This window comes from Bos taurus, unplaced genomic scaffold (genome assembly GCF_002263795.3).
Source record: "Bos taurus isolate L1 Dominette 01449 registration number 42190680 breed Hereford unplaced genomic scaffold, ARS-UCD2.0 Leftover_ScbfJmS_935, whole genome shotgun sequence".
NCBI lineage: Eukaryota > Metazoa > Chordata > Mammalia > Artiodactyla > Bovidae > Bos > Bos taurus.
Genome location: NW_020192222.1, coordinates 39945 through 57836, shown reverse-complemented (window position 1 = coordinate 57836; position 17892 = coordinate 39945). Strand labels below are relative to the sequence as shown.

Below are 17892 nucleotides of genomic sequence, written 5' to 3'. Positions count from 1 at the left end.
GCTATTTGCTGTTGTTCAGTTGTTCTGCCCCTCAGTTGTGTCTGACTTTTTGCAATCCCATGGACTGCAGCACCCCAGGCTTCCCTTTCCTTCACGATCTCTCAGAGTTGCTCAAACTCATGTCCATAGAGTTGGTGATGCCATCCAACCATGTCATCCTCTGTTGTCCCCTTCTCCTCCTGCCTTCTATCTTTCCCAGCATCAAAGTCTATTCCAATGAGTCGGCTCTTTGCATCAGGTGGCCAAAGTATTGGAGTTTCAGTTTCATGATCAGTCCTTCCAGTGAACATTCAGGGTTGATTTCCTTTAGCATTGACTGGTTTGATTTCCTTGCAGTCCAGAGGACTCTCAAGAGTGTTCTCCAACACCGCAGTTAGAATGCGTGGATTCTTTGGCTCTCAGCCTCCTTTATGGTCCAAAAACTGGAAAAACTTTGACTATATGGACTTTTGTCATCAAAGTAATGCCTCAGCTTTTTAATTCACTGTCTAGGTTTGTCATAGCTTTTCTTCCAAGGAGCAAGCATCTTTTAGTTTCATGGCTGCAGTCACCATCTGCAGTGACTTTTGGGCCCAAGAAAATAAATCTGTCACCGTTTCCATTGGTTCCCCATCTATTTGCCATTAAGTGATGGGACCAAATGCCATGGTCTTAGTTTTTTGAGTGTTGAATTCTAAGCCAACTTTTTCACTCTCCTCTTTCACTTTCATCAAGAGGCTCTTCAGTTCCACTTTGCATTCTGCCGTAAGTGTGGTGTCATCTGCATATCTCAGGTTATTGATATTTCTCCTAGCAATTTTGATTCCAGCTTGATCTCCATCCAGCCCGGAATTTCACGTGATATACTCTGCACATAAGTTAAATAAGCAAGGCGACAATTTACAGCCTTGACATACTCCTTTCCCAATTTGGAACCAGTCCACTGTTCCATGTCCGGTTCTAACTGTTGCTTCTTGACCTCCATACACATTTCTCAGGAGGCAGGTAAAGTGGTCTGATATTCCCATCTCTTTAAGAGTTTTCCACAGTTTGTTGTGATCCACACAGTCAAAGACTAGTGTAGTTATTGAAGTAGAATGACACTACTTGTGTTCTTCTTGATGCAAACATATTCGAAGATCAGAGAGCTTCTTTCCAATGAAATGAACTAATATGATAATCTTGCTCATGTAGAACTTCACTTTAAATTTATTAAAAATAAACAAAAATGGTTATTTTGGTCTGAGGATTATGTGTGGATCTTCATTACAAAGTATACTCTCTGTCCCAGCCCACTGATCAGAAAGTGGCCACCCTCCTGCACAGAATTAATAGTAATCATTTAATTCTCACTTCAGCTCTCTAAAATAGGTATTATTCCTCACATTTTCCATCCAGGAGGAGAGATGATGTAGTAGAAGTCAGAGCTTAGACTCTGAAGCGAGACTGGCTGGATTTGAATTTCACCTGTGCCACTCACTAGCTGTGGAATCTTAGGCAACTTACACAGCTTTGCTTTGCCTCAGTTTCCTCATCTCTAGAGTAAGATAATAATAAGACTTCCATGTAGGATACAAGGAGTTAATTCATGGAAAGCAACGAAATTATTATTCCCAAATATACAATCAGTGCTCAAAAAATGGAAGATACTGTGGAGTTAAGTGGGCTTTTTCTTCTGGCCAGTTGATAGGACATATAAGAAGGAAAAACATGGATCACTGAAGCCAATTAGAAGACAAAACATAGGTCATGGGAGCCACCTGACCTTATCCATAGTTCCTGAGATGAGTTTTGTAACTCTGACTGAGGGGAGGTTGCGGTGTACAGAAGGGTTGGAAAATGCAGTCCAGGGGGAGTTAGAGCCTAGGATATGTTCCAAATGTGTCTGCCTCAGTCAGAAGCTCCTGGAATCCAGGAGATCAGAAAAGGCTCTTTCTGACACAGGCTCCAGGAAGGCTTTAGAGCCCCAAGGAATACAGTGAGTTCCCATGTGCGAATCTTCAAGTTGTGAGCTTTCAAAGATGCAAAAATTGCAGCTTTCCCTCCATCTCCTATGGCTGGCAATCTTCCAGCCATACCATCTCCCACTTCCTTTCCCTCCTCCAGTCCGTAACGCTTCTTGCCTGTTCATTCAATGCCAGCCCCTGTTATACTGTACTAGTATACTTTTCAAGGTAGTGTACTCTAAGATTAAAAATGTTTTCATTATTTTCTGTGTTTGTTTGTTTATGTATTAGTCATGTGTAATGGAGAAGGAAATGGCAACCCACTCCAGTGTTCTTGCCTGGAGAACCCCAGGGACGGGGGAGCCTGGTGGGCTTCCGTCTGTGGGGTTGCACAGAGTCGGACACGACTGAAGCGACTTAGCGGCAGCAGTGGCAGCATGTGTAAAGTATTATAAATCTATTACAATACAGTACTATATAGCCGGTAGTGTCAATTGTGTATCTAGGTTAATTTTGTTGAACTTAACAAATACATTGGACTTCTGAAAGCACTCTCAGAATGGAACTCATTCATATGCAGGGGCTTAATATATATACAAACTACTACCCTCACTGAATCACAATAATTCATTTTAAACGTGCTGCTATCCCGATAATTTAGAAGTGGCAATGTACAAAGTAACTGATCGTTCATGATGGCTCTTCTTTGGGAGACCTGAAGTGTAGTTTCTGGCTTACCCAGTAGGGGTGGTAAACCCTTAAGTTACATGGAACCAGCTTATTGCCTTACTTTATAATTTGGAATGACTAGACTTAGTGTTTTATTGTCATCACAGAATTTAAAGGCTTACACATATAACATTATTCAAAGCTCTTAGTCCATATCAAGTTAATGTTTCTGCTTTCCTTTTCAATGAGACTCTCAAATATCTCCTATAGCAGCAGCTTCAGCAGTTATACCTTTCTGTCAGCAGCTTTGTCTAGATATTCATGTGGACATGCTCTTCTTCGCAATGGAGCACAGGACAAAAGAAAAAGAATTTTCTCTGGGGTTCTGATTTACCATAATGAGGGATAAGTGGGCTTAGGGCAATCACTCTCATGGAGAGCAAAAGGGAAATTTAGTTGAACATAATGTGAATTGGCGGGAATAAGCCTCAGTTGCACGCCCCATACTTGGGTTTGGATCTCAGTTTTTGACTACTAAAATGTGTTCACAATGCACACTGGAAGATGTAGCCCCATCTGGCAGCACTGGAAATAAGCAAGGAGTCATAGGGCCCCTTAATACAGAGAAATTCACCATCACTGAGCCGATGAACTCATAGTGATCCAGCATTCCTTCATTCATCATTATAACAGTATTTATTGAGAGAGCACCATGCCAGCCACTGTGCCACGCACAGCCACACATACATCGACCCCTGGGGAAATGACTGTGTAGTAGAAATACAGATGATGAAACAAGGAATTCCCAAACACATGATATGGTTATATACATCAGACGGGCTCCTAGACCAGGCTTGAGGGTTTGCAAAGAAAACTGGATGTCTAGGACAGGAGTGAAAGGAAGTATTAATCCTCAGACTTTTTTATCTTTCCCTGAACCCTGCCATAATGTACAGGCGAGTCCTGTTTTCTGAGTAAAACGTAAATCCAACCACTTCCTAACTACCTTTGCTTTTGTCACCCTGATCCAAGACACCATCATCTCTCAGGTGGACTACTACAATAGCCTCCAAACTGGCATCTCCACCTTCAGTTTTACATCCTGTGGCAAATGTCATAGATTAGCTCACCTGATTCCATCCCAATCCCAATTACACCAGGTAAGTCTTGATAGAAGTTGGAAACCAAGTCCACCTTTTCTGAAGTCTTGCCTGGATGGCCTGGATTCCACGAATAGAAGCTTCTTCCAAGTAGATAAGAAACATCCATGAGACTTGGAAGGAGAAGTGAGGTGTAGTCCGCGCTTCTCCTGTGGTTTCTGTTTTCTGTTAGTGAGCGTGGGCTCATAAAATTTCATTCTTTTGCATCAGTGACAATAGAGGTCCCAGGGTACAGTTCCTAGCTTTGTGGGTATCAAAAGGCAAGGCATGAGACATCTACTTTGACTGTATAGATGGAGAAGGAGTCAGTGTGGTCTCGCAGCCAAAATCTGTGATGGTCTCAGCAGAAACAGAGTAGTCCAGTGGCTTCCTCGCTTCCCACCCTCCTGATTATGCCAGTTATGTGGTATTATTCAGGAAAATAGTTCTTTAAATTGTAAATACCTGAGTTAAATAAAAGTGACCACCTCCCAAAAGTCTCTCATTCTTTTTCTTCATACCCCCAGTTGTTTTGTATACTCTTATCATCTATTTATGCATGCCAGTTTTTAATTTTGTAAATTCTCCTGGCAAGAATCCTGGAGTGAGGTTGCTATTCCCTTCTCCAGTGGTTCTCCCTGACCCAGGGATCAAACCCAGATCTCCTGCATTGCAGGCAGATTCTTTACCATCTGAGCCACCAAGGAAGCCCCAAGAATGCTGGAGTGGTTAGCCATTCCCTTCTCCAGAGGACAGACTGACACAGAGATTGAACCCAGGTCTCCTGCACTGCAAGCAGATTCTTTACCATCTAAGCCACCAGGGCGGCCCTTAACAATGGCCTCATATAGTATATATTGTTGGGACTTCCCTGGTTGTTGATGGTTAAGAACCTGCCTGGCAATGCAGGAAAAGCAGGTTTGGTCACTGGTCAGGGAACTAAGGGGCTTTCCCAACAGCTAGTGAGTGGGTAAAAAGAATCCTCCTTCAGTGCAGGAGACACAGGAGATGCAGCTTCGAGTCCTGGGTCAGGAAGATCTCCTGGAGGAGGGCATGGCAACCCACTCCAGTATTATTGCCTGGAGAATCCCAATATTTGGGGATTTAGGAGCCTGGAGGACTACAGTCCAATGGGTCTCAAAGAGTCAGACACAACTTAATGACTAATCATACATGCGCACAGGGAATTAAGATCCCACATGCTGCTGAGCAGCTAAGCCCACGTCTCACAACTAGAGAGCTGCAACTACTGAGCCCACGTGCCACAACGTGCACTGAAACAAAGATCCCACGTGCCACAACGAAGACCCAACGCAGTCAAATAAATATTAAAAACAAAACAAAAAACTTATGACTTAAAAAAAGATAATGACAGTAATTATGCTCTAAGTAGGCAAGAATGTGGAGCAAGTAGAATTCTCATTTCCTGCTATTGGGAATATAAACCGGTACAACCATTTTGAAAGATTTTTGAGATTACCTAGTAAAGTTGAGGGGCTTCCCTGCTGGCTCAGCAATAAAGAATCCACCTGCCAATGCAGGACATGCAAGTTTGATCCCTGGGCCAGGAAGAGCCCCTGGAGAAGGAAATGGCAACCCACTCCAGTATTCTTGCCTGGGAAATCCCATGATCAGGGGAGCCTTGCAGGCTACACTATATGGGGGTCACAAAAGAGTCGGACATGACTTAACGACTAATCAACAACAGGTACAGTTGAACTGTTCCTGAGCCCAAGCTTGCTCTGCTCCCTGCACGATGGGCTAACGAATCAGAGATAAGGTGTTGAGGCAAGGAATACCATTTTATCTGGAAAGCCATCTGACCTATCAGATGGCCGACTAATGTCTCAAAATAACCATCTTATCAGGGTCTGGATACAAGATTCCTTTATAGATCAGGTGGGAGGAGGTGAGGAAACAAAGTGAAAAGCCCATAAATGTTGTAAATATCTCTTAGAATGGCAGGCCTCGGGAAGGAGATGTTTAACTTCTTCCTTTCAGTCATCCGCATGTGGATAGGGTCTTGAACAAAAGCAGTTTAGTTTAACAGTTAGGCAGAGGGGCAGGATTCTCTGAGGCAGCCCTTGTGTATGACTATAACAAAAGCAATGAAAAACAAGTCAAAGTAACAGTTCCAACATGGGGTCAGAACTGGCTTTTCCCTGCAACAGAACGTGGGCACACACTATGATCCAGGACTTTCATGTCTATGAATGTACTGGAGATCAGGGCTTCTCAACTGTTGACATTTTGGAAGAGACAATGCTGCGTTGTGGACTGTCCTGTCCATTGTAGGGTGCTTAGCAGTGTCTCTGGCCTCTACCCACTAGATGCCAGGAGCACATCCTCGCTTATGACAACCAAAGATGTTTCCAGACATTATCAAATGTTCCTTGGTTGGGGGCCATTGTGTATAAAATTGCCCTCAACTGAGAATCTAGAGAAACTCTCGTGGATGGGCATCAGGGGATATGAACGAGAAAGTTCACTGCACAATGATTTGCAAAAAGATAAAAATGAAAACAACCCATATGTCCACAAACAGGAAATAGACACATTGTGGGATTTTCATATGATGGATAACTGTACAGCAATGAAAACTGACTTATAAGTTGTACACATCAATATACATAAATCTCACAAACACAGGGTGATGGGGGAGGGGAGAAACACAAGTAATACATCTAGTATAAGTATATTTGCATACACTCCAAAATGGACAAGAAATAATGTAATTTGAAGGAACATTTCCATGCAGTGAATGTATAAATAAGTGAATTATTAATAAAGTTCAGGATAGTTGTTACCTCTGGGAAGGAATGAGAAAGTGAATCATGGAGGACACAGGTAAGATTCAGAAGCATTGGCTATGTTCTAATTTTCAAGCTGTGTGATGGGTAAACAGGTTTTTATATTATTACAATATACCTTACATATATGCTGTATTATCTTCTGTATATACGAAATAGTTCATAATTTATAAGGAACTGATGGGGACTAAAATATGGTGGGAAATGGAAATAAAGGCACTGGAGTAAATAACAAATTGAATGAGAGGGAGAGAAAAAGAGCTAAGTTTTAGGTGCCTCTTAGAATAGTTTTAAACTGATTTTCTTCATGGATTTGGTGATGAGATCAATTCCTCATCTAAGCACACATAAACCATTGCTTAGACTTCTACGAAATGTAAATTTCACGCCTCAAAAGCTATGCTATAATACTACGTGATTCATATCACAGAGGACTTAAGAATACCACATTTCACAAAACATCATTTTCCAAGAGTCCTGCCATGTTAGAGTTTTGAATGTGTACTCCTTTGTATTCCTTGGAGTTACAAGCATCTGAAAATAGGGGGCTTAGAGGACAGTGATTCTTCATCACTAACTGTAGTATCATTAAAATATCCCTAAGTGGTAACAGAAAATCGTTTCCATCTCTGGCACCCACCATACCCCTTTCTTTTTCTCCCAATGGTAATCTCCCAGGCAGTGGAATAAAGGAGAGTTTTGGATCACATCCTTTGAGAACATGGAGCCATAACCAAGGAAAATATCAAAACAGCCTAACCTTTCCTGGCTGAGACAGATAGGTACAAGACAGGTCTTATCCTAAAGAAGCCCCAAATTTTCAAGGTTGAAGGACTCAGTGAGAATATATTCAATACATGTGAAAATAGGGAAACCCACAAACACCCAGAGTAACAGGAAAGGGTTTGTCCCTGACCTGATTTAGGGACCATCTCTCAGAGACCCAGAGAAGCCCGATATGTTAGCGCTTCAGCAACCTTCAGTGAAGCAAGGCTGAGGTTCCTCCCTCACCATGAGAGGCGTCACGTACATCTATGTGGATAATGTGGCCCACTTGTCCTGTTGCCTGTATACAAAGCCACCACCTCTTAGATTCCTCTCAGTCCTGAGAGTATAGCACTGACTGTGCCACTCAACCCTTAGAAGCACAGACTCAGTGAAGAGGAACACACAGGCCTCTTGGGGCTGGGGACATGGGGCCACTTGGGGAGTAAATTCAGGGCCCTAGGTACCTGGACCATAATGAGAGGCAGGGACACGGACTCAAGAGTATGCACCAAAAAAGGCTTATCTCAAAAAGAGGTGTTTTTTGTTTATAGTGAACCTCCAAAAATTCTGAAGCCCACATAAGGGCCTTTCATATTAACTACGGCTATACATGGGTGGCTCAGTGTTAAGCAATTGCCTGCAATGCAGGAGATCCATGAGATGCAGGTTCAATCCCTGGCTCGGGAAGATCCCCTTCAAGAGGAAATGACAACTCATTCCAGTATTCTGAATGGGCCAGTGAGACACTCCTATGGACAGAGGAGCCTGGAGGCCTACAGTCCACAGGGTTGCAAAGAGCTGGACACAACTGAATTACATTACATTAACTATATTAGCACAGAAATACACACTCACACACACACACACACACACACACACACACACACTCCTAGAAAGGCAAGAGCCAAACAACCAATCTGAAGCCTTTCAAGTGACACTACATGGATAAATTTCTACTTGGACTGTTACTTCATTAAACAACAATGAAAAAAGGTCTTGTGCCTTTTTTCTTTGTTCTAGCCGTAAGTAATACTCTGTGATAATACATTTTTAAATGACAAAACCAGAGTCATGGAAAAGGGCTGTGGATACCTTATACTAACTTCACTTTAACAAACCTTATCAAGCACCTATGAAGAAGAAACTACAATGCTTTAGAAGAGACGAATAGAAGCCTATAAGTTCAGAAGCTCACACTTTAGGGAGTCGGGGAGAAACATTAATAAATAATGTTCATATACTCAAGGATATGAGATGAACTAGCACAGAAAATAGGAAAAGGTATTGCTGCTAACTAGCGAGCATTCAAGTGGCCTGAACTAAATACAGAAATAAGGCCTTCTACCCCAAACCCCTGGTACTCTCCTCTGATCCTCTCTACTCTGCTCAAATAGCACTTTACAGTTTTCCTTCAGTAAGTTCCAGATATTAGGCCCATTTTGCCTTTCAATTTTCTTTAGAGGCGATATTTCAGACCTAGACAAAGGTACAGAGATTACTACACCCATGCAAACATCGCTCATCTTAAAAACAAAAGATTACAAGTAAAATTTAAACCCATTATACCTCTCCCCAGTTGAATTCTCCCTCTATTGAATAAGATTTAACCACTGTCCTAAATAAGGTTATTGTTTTCATACACACCTTTCTGCATGCTACATATGTATGCATCACTCCTATGTATACCTTTTACTACAAATATATGAACCTATAATCAATATAAGAACTGTTGCATCTTTTTAAACTTCACATATGTATGGTATCATAATGCCTTTACCCTTTCAGAAGGGTACCCTTTACCCTTTATCTATCTGTCGCTTCCACCCCTGAATCTTTGCCCCATGCTATAAGCTGTATTTTGTCCCCCTAAAAAGATATGTTGAAGTTTTACCCCTTGAACCTGTAAATGTGACATTCTTTGGAACTAGGATATTTGCAGGTGTAACAGTTAAGATGAGGTCATACTGGATTAGGGTGGGTCTTTAATTCAGTATGACTGATATCCTTATGAGAAGAGAAAGGACAAAGAAACAGACAGGGGAAAACGCTATGTGACGATGGAGATGCCAACGACTGACAGCAACCACCAGAAACCAGGAGAGAGGCATGCAACAGATTCTCCCTCAGAGCCTCTGGAAGGGACCACCCTTGCTGATACCTTGACCTCAGACTTCTGGCCTCCAGAACTGAGAATGTATTTCTGTTGTTTTAAGCCATCTGGTTTGTGGCAATTTGTTACGGTAACCTTAGGACACTAACACACCCCTCTTTGTGTCTCAAGCCCCTGAGAATTCTAGTGTCTTCCTAAGTCCAGATCTTACCACCCTGTTTAGTTTACCTGCAGCAGTACCAAGTCAGTGAGTTAAGGATGATCCTGCAGTGGGTGTAGCAAACCTTTCCCCCACTGCTCTAAAGCAGTGGTTCTGAAACTTCAATGTGCTTCAGTAGCACCTGGAGGACTGTAAAACCCTGATGGCTAGCGGCCTACCCTCAGAATTTCCAACTCAGTAGGTCTGGAGCAGGGTCTGAGAATGTGCATTGCAAACAAGTTTCCAGCTGATGCTGATGCTGCTGTTCCAGGGAAGCTAGGTCATCCATCAGTTCCTTTCAATAAAATATAGTAGAGGCTAGGGCACCATCCCACAAATTATTTACAATCTTATATTTTAATTTATTTGGGGCTGCAATAAAAGGATTTAAAACAGGCTTGACAAATAGCAGAAAGAAATCCCTTTCAGTGACAGTAAGGTGGGCCAAAATAAATTGAACAATGATAGATTTGAATCAGTGGTATTTATGTGAAAAAAAAAAAAAAACAACTACGGCTTATTACTTTCAAACAAGCTTTTATTTCCAATGTGAACAATACTATCAAAGTATCTGTAAAAGATAAGAGTAAAGTCAGATGTCAGTAGTTAGTATCACTTTGGGGCATTGAAACTTTGAAACAAAATTAGTATTTCAGGCTAATGTAAACAAGAATATCCATGAAGAACAGATTCATCTTTTCTTTGGCTGTCTGCTTTTTCTATGCCTTCCCACTGTAGGATGAAATAAGAGCCAGTTAACAATTGTACCTCAATAACATGCAGTGACTTTCTAAATATGAGTCAACACTATGTACATCTATTTTCTTAATGTTTTCTTCTTGTAACCCAGACCCTTGGTGATCAGGGTGCACATCATTGCTAATGCAATACTTATCTCCCTCTTGCACACCACTATAAATGCTTGCTGATTCCTTGAAAGGCCACACTGTGATTTAAATAAGTCATTCCCCCTAAAAAACTAGTGTTCCCTTGCACAAATCATCAATCCCTTATATTTCCAGACCTTCAGTTTCCACATGTGTAAAACGAGGATGAGGCTTTATCAAACATCCACATGCATGAAAACTAAGAAAGAGTGAGAGAGTGAGTGAGAGAGACTCAAAGATGAATGAATAGAGGAAAGAGAAACAAAGATATAATTACCACTTCAGTGACAACCAAAAATAATACTGAGATTAGTTTTCTTTTCTTTGAATAAAAAATATAAATTGAACTAATATTTGTGAATTAATCCTGAAATGCAGTTCTCTTGAAACCCTTAACATCTTACTACTTTGTAAGGAATCGCTTTCTCAAAGTCATCGTCAGTACACGAGACTACAATTCTGTGGCCAGGTGATGATGACACAGCTAATGCATGGCCTAGTCACTTTAGCTGCTGCTTCTGGTGACTATTCTCTAAACAAGCACTGGTCTCCATTTCCAGGTCTGATAAATTCACCAACTATAGTAGACTTAAAGCTACAGGACAAAGGACTTGTGGCTATAAATGAAATACATTTCAGAACATACTGCCTCCTACATTATCTAGAATACATTACTAAAAATAAACTGTTTTTCCAAAATTAAATCTCAACAATTTTCTTATTTACTTTACAGAAGAAAAATTAAAAATATAAAGCTGTTAGTAACAGGTATGTGTCAGGAATGGTTATGTCGTACTAAAGCCTATACAACAATACCTGTATTATCCAGAGCTGCTCTTTGCTGAGACCACATCCATTTAGAGTCCTTCAGGTTTTTCATTTCCATCCTCTTCCTCTTCATCAGTGTTTTCATACTGATCCTCACCCTCATCATTAGGGCAGAATGATGCAGACATTGGGGTCAAAAGTTGGCAGGGAAAATATCCCAACTTAAAACCAGCAGCAGAGTCTAGGCCTGAGAGAAGAGAAATAGGTTTAATGAAAGAAACAACAAATAATACCTGGATACATTTCTAGCCCCCCATCATGTCTGCTGCTTGACAATGTTCACAAACGTTTTTCCCCTCTTTCCAGTAGATCGGTACACAGATCTCTCTGATTATTTCTGGCCCCTGTGGAGAAGGGATCCGAATCATTTGATACTGATACCATTTTGTACGTGTGTGTCGGAATTTCAATGGAAAAAAATGTTTGTTTGACTTAAAGACAAATTCTATGGGGATGCTCAGATTCCTCAATCCCTGAAAAGTGCCCCTGTGCTATGTCATCATTTTCTCAGATCCTCCTACCAAAAATATTCACATTTGTTAAAGCCGTTGACCAACAGGGAGGGATGCCACTTGTTTGCCTCTAGGTTGGGAGAAGGCAGCATGCTGTTTCTCGAGACCATGAAGGTCTCCAGAACTGGGCTTCCACTTGTGTAAATTGTGCCCGGAGGTTTTTGAGAGTTCTGACCCACTGTGTGACTGCTAGAGACCTACCTGCCTTTGAGCTCAATGGCCCCACAAGGGCCTGAAGGCTCAGCCACCACTTGCCCGCCTCAGCCCCTCCGGGATCACAGGCCTCAGCCTCCCAGTCTCAGAGGCAGCAGTCAGGGCTTCCTCGCCCAGAACTCGGCCTCCACTGCTGGTTCCTTTGTCTTCTAGGATGCAACCCCCTCCGCAGGATCCCACAGCTCCCAGGGTGTATCGCCCTCCAGTGGGTACTCACCCTGCAAGACTCTGCCTCCCTCTCCCAGGTCTTCCTGCTCCTGAGGAGGCACCGGACCTTCTCCAGCGTCCGAGGGTGGCTGGGAGCAGCCCCTGGCCATCAGGCGGTCAGCGTGAGGCCAGAACAGGACATGTCTGTTGTTACGGAAATTGCGTAGAAAGGAGTCGAGGTGACCCTGGAACAGGGGCCCAAACGTATCCATGCAGAATCCAAGGCCTGCAACCACTGCCGCACCCTCCTGCTCATTCTCGTCCTCCTCTTCCTCGCCCTCTCCAGACAGGTGCTCCTCCTCCTCCACGTCCTCCAACTCGAAATCGATCTCACTCTCTTCCTTGTCCTCCTGCATCTCTACATCTTCCTCCATCTCCGACTCCTCTAACGGCTCTCTACCACATTCCTCTTCCACTGCGGCCTGTGGCAAACCCTGCTCCCCGGGAAGGGCTCTGGAGACCTCCAAGGAAGCCAGAAGAGCCGTGGCCTCCTCGACTCCTTCCGTCCCCTCGCAAGCAGATGCTTGGACCCCAAGGAGACTGGGGTCGCGGCCCGCCCCACCACCAGCTCTCTCCTGGCCACCTGGGATCCAGTCGTGCTCCTCTGTGGCAGACATGGCAGGAGAGACGTGCCAGACAGTGATCGTCCTGCAGTGATGTCTGTGGGGAAGATGGCGGCCGCCGGGCTGAGCGTTGCGCTGAGGAGACGCTGTTGGCAGTGGAACCGCAGGGTGGGGGTGGGAAAGCAGAGACGTCGGCTGCACAGGGAACAGGAGTCTGCGAGTTGCTGGTGTAGGCCCCACAACAGGAACGGTGAGGGGGTGGCCCACAGACCGGCCCACCAAGACCGAAGCTGAGCTGACCGCAGTCAAGGCGGGAAAGACCCTGATGGGCTGGCGATGGTAGGTGGAGCTGGAAGGGTCAACCGCGACCACTTCCTCCAGCGCCAGCTCTAAGCTCATTTGCCAGGAGGCAAAGATTGGCATGACCGCCGTCCAATGAGTGATCAAGGCTTTCAGATTGCATGCAAGCCTTCCAGCACCAGGTCATACTTTGAGCCCACAGGAGTCCCTTCCTTTCCATTGCTGCTGCTGCTGCTGCTAAGTCGCTTCAGTCGTGTCCGACTCTGTGCGACCCCATAGATGGCAGCCCACCAGGCTCCCCCATCCCTGGGATCCTCCAGGCAAGAGTACTGGAGTGGGTTGCCATTTCCTCCTTCAATGCATGAGAGTGAAAAGTGAGTGAAGTCGCTCAGTCGTGTCCCACTCCTAGCAACCCCATGGACTGCAGCCTACCAGGCTCCTCCGTCCATGGGATTTTCCAGGCAAGAGTAGTGGAGTGGGGTGCCATTGCCTTCTCTGTCCTTTACATTGTACCCTTGCAAAAGCAAAATGGCAATGTCCCTATAGGCAGCAGCACCCTGGGGTATGGGAAGCTGGGTGTGATCCCCAGTTGCCACCTTGTGTCAGCTCAGGTCATCAGAGATACACTTATTTTAAAAACTTCATAAAGGCTTGAGAAAGAACATCAAAGGTAAGAGATGGAGAAATTGGAAAACATAAACTGAATTAAACGGGAGCACTGAACATGAAATAGAAAACAATGAAACAAACTAGATAAAACTAAAAGATTATCATTATGGTCCAGTTGATTTTAAGCATGGCTGCTCATTAGCAACATATCTAAAGCTTTGGCGAATAAAAGCAATACCTTGGCATTTTTCAAAAAATTCTAAGATAATTCTGATATGTGTCAGGTTTTTCTCTTGAATGGTAGCTTTGGTGATATAGAATTCTACTACTTTTGTGTTGACCACTCATGGTACAATGGTATTAAGTGAATAATAGTTACTCAGTAGTACATATAATATATATTTTAGAAAACGTATTAATGTTTGCCTAACTAAAAAATTTATGACATTTTGATTCCACTTGTTTGACTTAGTATGAATAGAATGCTAGATTTCTAATTTAAAAAAAAGATGAGCAACAACCAACAAAGTTTTACTATATAACACTGGGAACTGTAGTCCCTTTGTCAATCTCTTGAAATACCTATAATAGAAAATAAACTGAAAAATAATATATGTGTATATGTATAACTGAATCACCTTGCTGTGCACCTGGAACTTTGTAAGGCAACTATACATCAATAATATATATGCTATGCTAAGTCACTTCAGTCGTGTCTGACTCTGTGAAACCCCATAGACAGCAGCCTACCAGGCTCTCCAGTCCCTGGGATTCTCCAGGCAAGAACACTGGAGTGGGTTGCCATTTCCTTCTCCAATGCATGAAAGTGAAAAGTGAAAGTGAAGTCGCTCAGTCGTGTCTGACTCTTAGCGACCCCATGGATTGCCCCTAACAGGCACCTCCATCCATGGGATTTTCAAAGCAAGAGTACTGGAGTGGGGTGCCATTGCCTTCTCTGATAATGTGTGTATATATATATACACACACACACATATATATATATGTGTGTGTGTGTGTGTGTGTAATATATATATGTATATATTATATATATATATTATATTTATTTTCTTTATATATATTTAAATATAAAGAAAAAAAGATAAAGTGTATAGATCACATATGAGCAACTGTTTCAACCTCCTGTGAGAGACAGAAGGAGAATTTGGAGGTTTTAATGTTGCTAAAATTACTTAGAGAAGAACATAGAAGTTGACATAGATGCCTCGAGAATGGAGACTGGAGAGTGGAAGGAGTAAAAATAGGAGCTGAAAAGGGATTCATCAGGGCTCCCCAATTCACTTCAAGGCTCCGAGAAATGAAGAGAGACTTCTTTTCAGGACTGTGCTAATCACCTGCTCTACGCTAAACAGTGACACCCCCTCCCAAATGCATATATTTAAATGTTTACCCACTCCATCCCCCAGGTGACGGTATTTGGGAGTTATGGCCTTTAGTAGGAGACACAGTGAAGATAATCAACCTTGCCCTATATAGAACTTATGCATTATAGATTTCACCCCTTATACCGGCCTTGTTTTGTTTTACCTAACTCATACTCAGTATTTTCAATGGGGATAGTCCATTGGGTCCCAAGCTGTCAAGCCCATTTCTAAGTGTCAAAGACTCAATTTAACTTTATGAGCCATATGTCCGAGTGCCTATGCCCACTAGGGGCTATTTTAGGAGAATGGCTGCTATGATCTGGAGCACTGAAACACCACAATCATAAAATTCTTGAGGCAAATACATCTATTGGCTCTCTTCAGTAGCTCCCTTAACACTATAGGGGCATCTTTTAAAAATTTAGGGATATCTTCAAGTATTCCTCTATTTCGTTCCCCGGTATTATGTTCAAAGAGTTTTCCTAAAGCATGCATTTCAGCATTTGCTGAAAAGTGAAAGTGAAAGTCACTCAGTCATGTCATGTCCGACTGTTTGCGACCCCATGGACTACACAGTCCATGGAATTCTCTGGGCTAGAGTACTGGAGTGGGTAGCCATTCCCTTCTTCAGTGGAGCTTCCAAATCCAGGGGTCAGACCCAGGCCTCCCACATTGCAGGAGGATTCTTTACCACCTGAGCCACAAAGGAAGCCCAGCATTTGTTGAAGTCAATTCCCAATCTATTTGCAGAAGTCTTAAGCCAATAAGCACTTTTTATGTTTAAAAATATTATTGCACTATTGTGGTGAATGTCACAGGCATTTAGTACGTTCACAATGCTTCTCAGCCATTCTCTCTGTTGTGCCTAAATAAATCATCACTCCTAAAGGAAACCCCATGCCAGTAATCACTCCTTTTCCATTTCCCCCTCACTGCTCTGATAACTACTCTGATAACCAGGCTCTGGTAACTACTAATCTTCTGTTTCCCTCTATGAACTTACATTTTCTAGATAGCTGAGAGAAATAAAATCCTACAATATGTGACCTTTTGTGTCTGGCCTCTCTCATTCCTTTTTGCTGCTGAATGCTATGCCTGTGTACAGAGGGTCACTTTTGTTTATGAATGTGAAACAAGTTGAGGACAAGTTGGTGGATCCTTGGGATGTTTCCCATTTGGGTTCCCATTTCGGTTAGGGCTGCTATGAACGTGGGGATAGAACTTTTTGTTACCTTTTGTTTGAACAAATACTTCTAATTCTTTGGCTTATATAGATAATAGTGGAATTGATGAGACAACCATAAGGCTTTTACCTTTTTCAGGAACTTTCAGTCTCTTTTTTACAGCTACTTGCTGTTGTTCAGTTGTTCTGCCCCTCAGTTGTGTCTGACTTTTTGCAATCCCATGGACTGCAGCATGCCAGGCTTCCCTTTCCTTCACCATCTCTCAGAGTTTGCTCAAACTCATGTCCATGGAGCTGGTGATGCCATCCAACCGTGTCGTCCTCCGTTGTCCCCTTCTCCTCCTGCCTTCTATCTTTCCCAGCATCAAAGTCTATTCCAATGAGTTGGCTCTTCGCATCAGGTGGCCAAAGTATTGGAGCTTCAGTTTCAGCATCAGTCCTTCCAGTGAACATTCAGGGTTGATTTCCTTTAGCATTGACTGGTTTGTTTTCCTTGCAGTCCAGGGGACTCTCAAGAGTGTTCTCCAACACCGCAGTTTGAATGCATCAATTCTTCAGTGCTCAGCCTCCGTTATGGTCCAACTCTCACGTCCATACATGACTACAGGAAAAACTTTGTCTATATGGACTTTTGTCATCAAAGTAATGTCTCAGCTTTTTAATTCACTGTCTAGGTTTGTCATAGCTTTTCTTCCAAGTAGCAAGCATCTTTTAATTTCATGGCTGTAGTCACCATCTGCAGTGATTTTGGAGCCCAAGAAAATAAATCTGTCACCGTTTCTATTGTTTCCCCATCTATTTGCCATTAAGTGATGGGACCAAATGCCATGATCTTAGTTTTTTGAGTGTTGAGTTCTAAGCCAACTTTTTCACTCTCCTCTTTCACTTTCATCAAGAGGCTCTTCAGTTCCACTTTGCATTCTGCCATAAGTGTGGTGTCTTCTGCATATCTCAGGTTATTGGTATTTCTCTTGGTAGTCTTGATTCCAGCTTGTCCTTCATCCAGTCCAGCATTTCCCATGATGTATTCTGCATAAAAGTTAAATAAACACGGTGACATTATACAGCCTTTATGTACTCCTTTCCCAATTTAGAATCAGTCAGTTATTCCATGTCTGGTTCTAACTGTTGCTTCTTGACCTACATATAGGTTTTTCAGGAGGCAAGTAAGATGGTCTGATATTTCTGTCTCTTTAAGTTTTTCTATAGTTTCTTGTGATCCACATAAGGAAAGGCTTTAGCATAGTCAAAGAAACATAAGTAGACGTTTTTCTGGAATTCTTTCTATGATCCAATGGATGTTGGCAGCTTAATCTCCGATTCCTCTGCCTTTTGTAAATCCAGCTTGTAAATCTGGAAGTTCTTGGTTCACATACTGTTGAAACCTAGCTTGAAGGATTTTGACCATTACCTTGCTAGCATGTGAAATGAGTGTATTTGTGTGGTAGTTTGAACAGTCTTTGGCATTTCCCAACAGTAATGTACAGGGATCCCAATGCCTCTACATCCTCATAAATATGTTTTATTTTTCACTTAAAAAAATCTACTTACGCATCTCTTTTTTGTGACATCATGTGGTGGCTTTTCC

At 42.7% G+C, this 17892-nt stretch overlaps 1 protein-coding gene across 1 annotated transcript; it reads right to left on the bottom strand.

The window, feature by feature from the left end:
* Positions 1 to 10137: 10137 nt before the first annotated feature.
* LOC100848430 (uncharacterized) lies at positions 10138 to 13345 on the bottom strand. Its single transcript, XM_024989249.2, has 3 exons — positions 12278 to 13345; positions 11324 to 11522; positions 10138 to 10352 (listed from the first exon to the last, which is right to left on the bottom strand). Exons 1-2 carry the CDS (start codon positions 13251 to 13253, stop codon positions 11365 to 11367), a joined length of 1134 nt encoding a protein of 377 aa, XP_024845017.1. The 5' UTR covers positions 13254 to 13345; the 3' UTR covers positions 10138 to 10352; positions 11324 to 11364.
* Positions 13346 to 17892: the final 4547 nt, after the last annotated feature.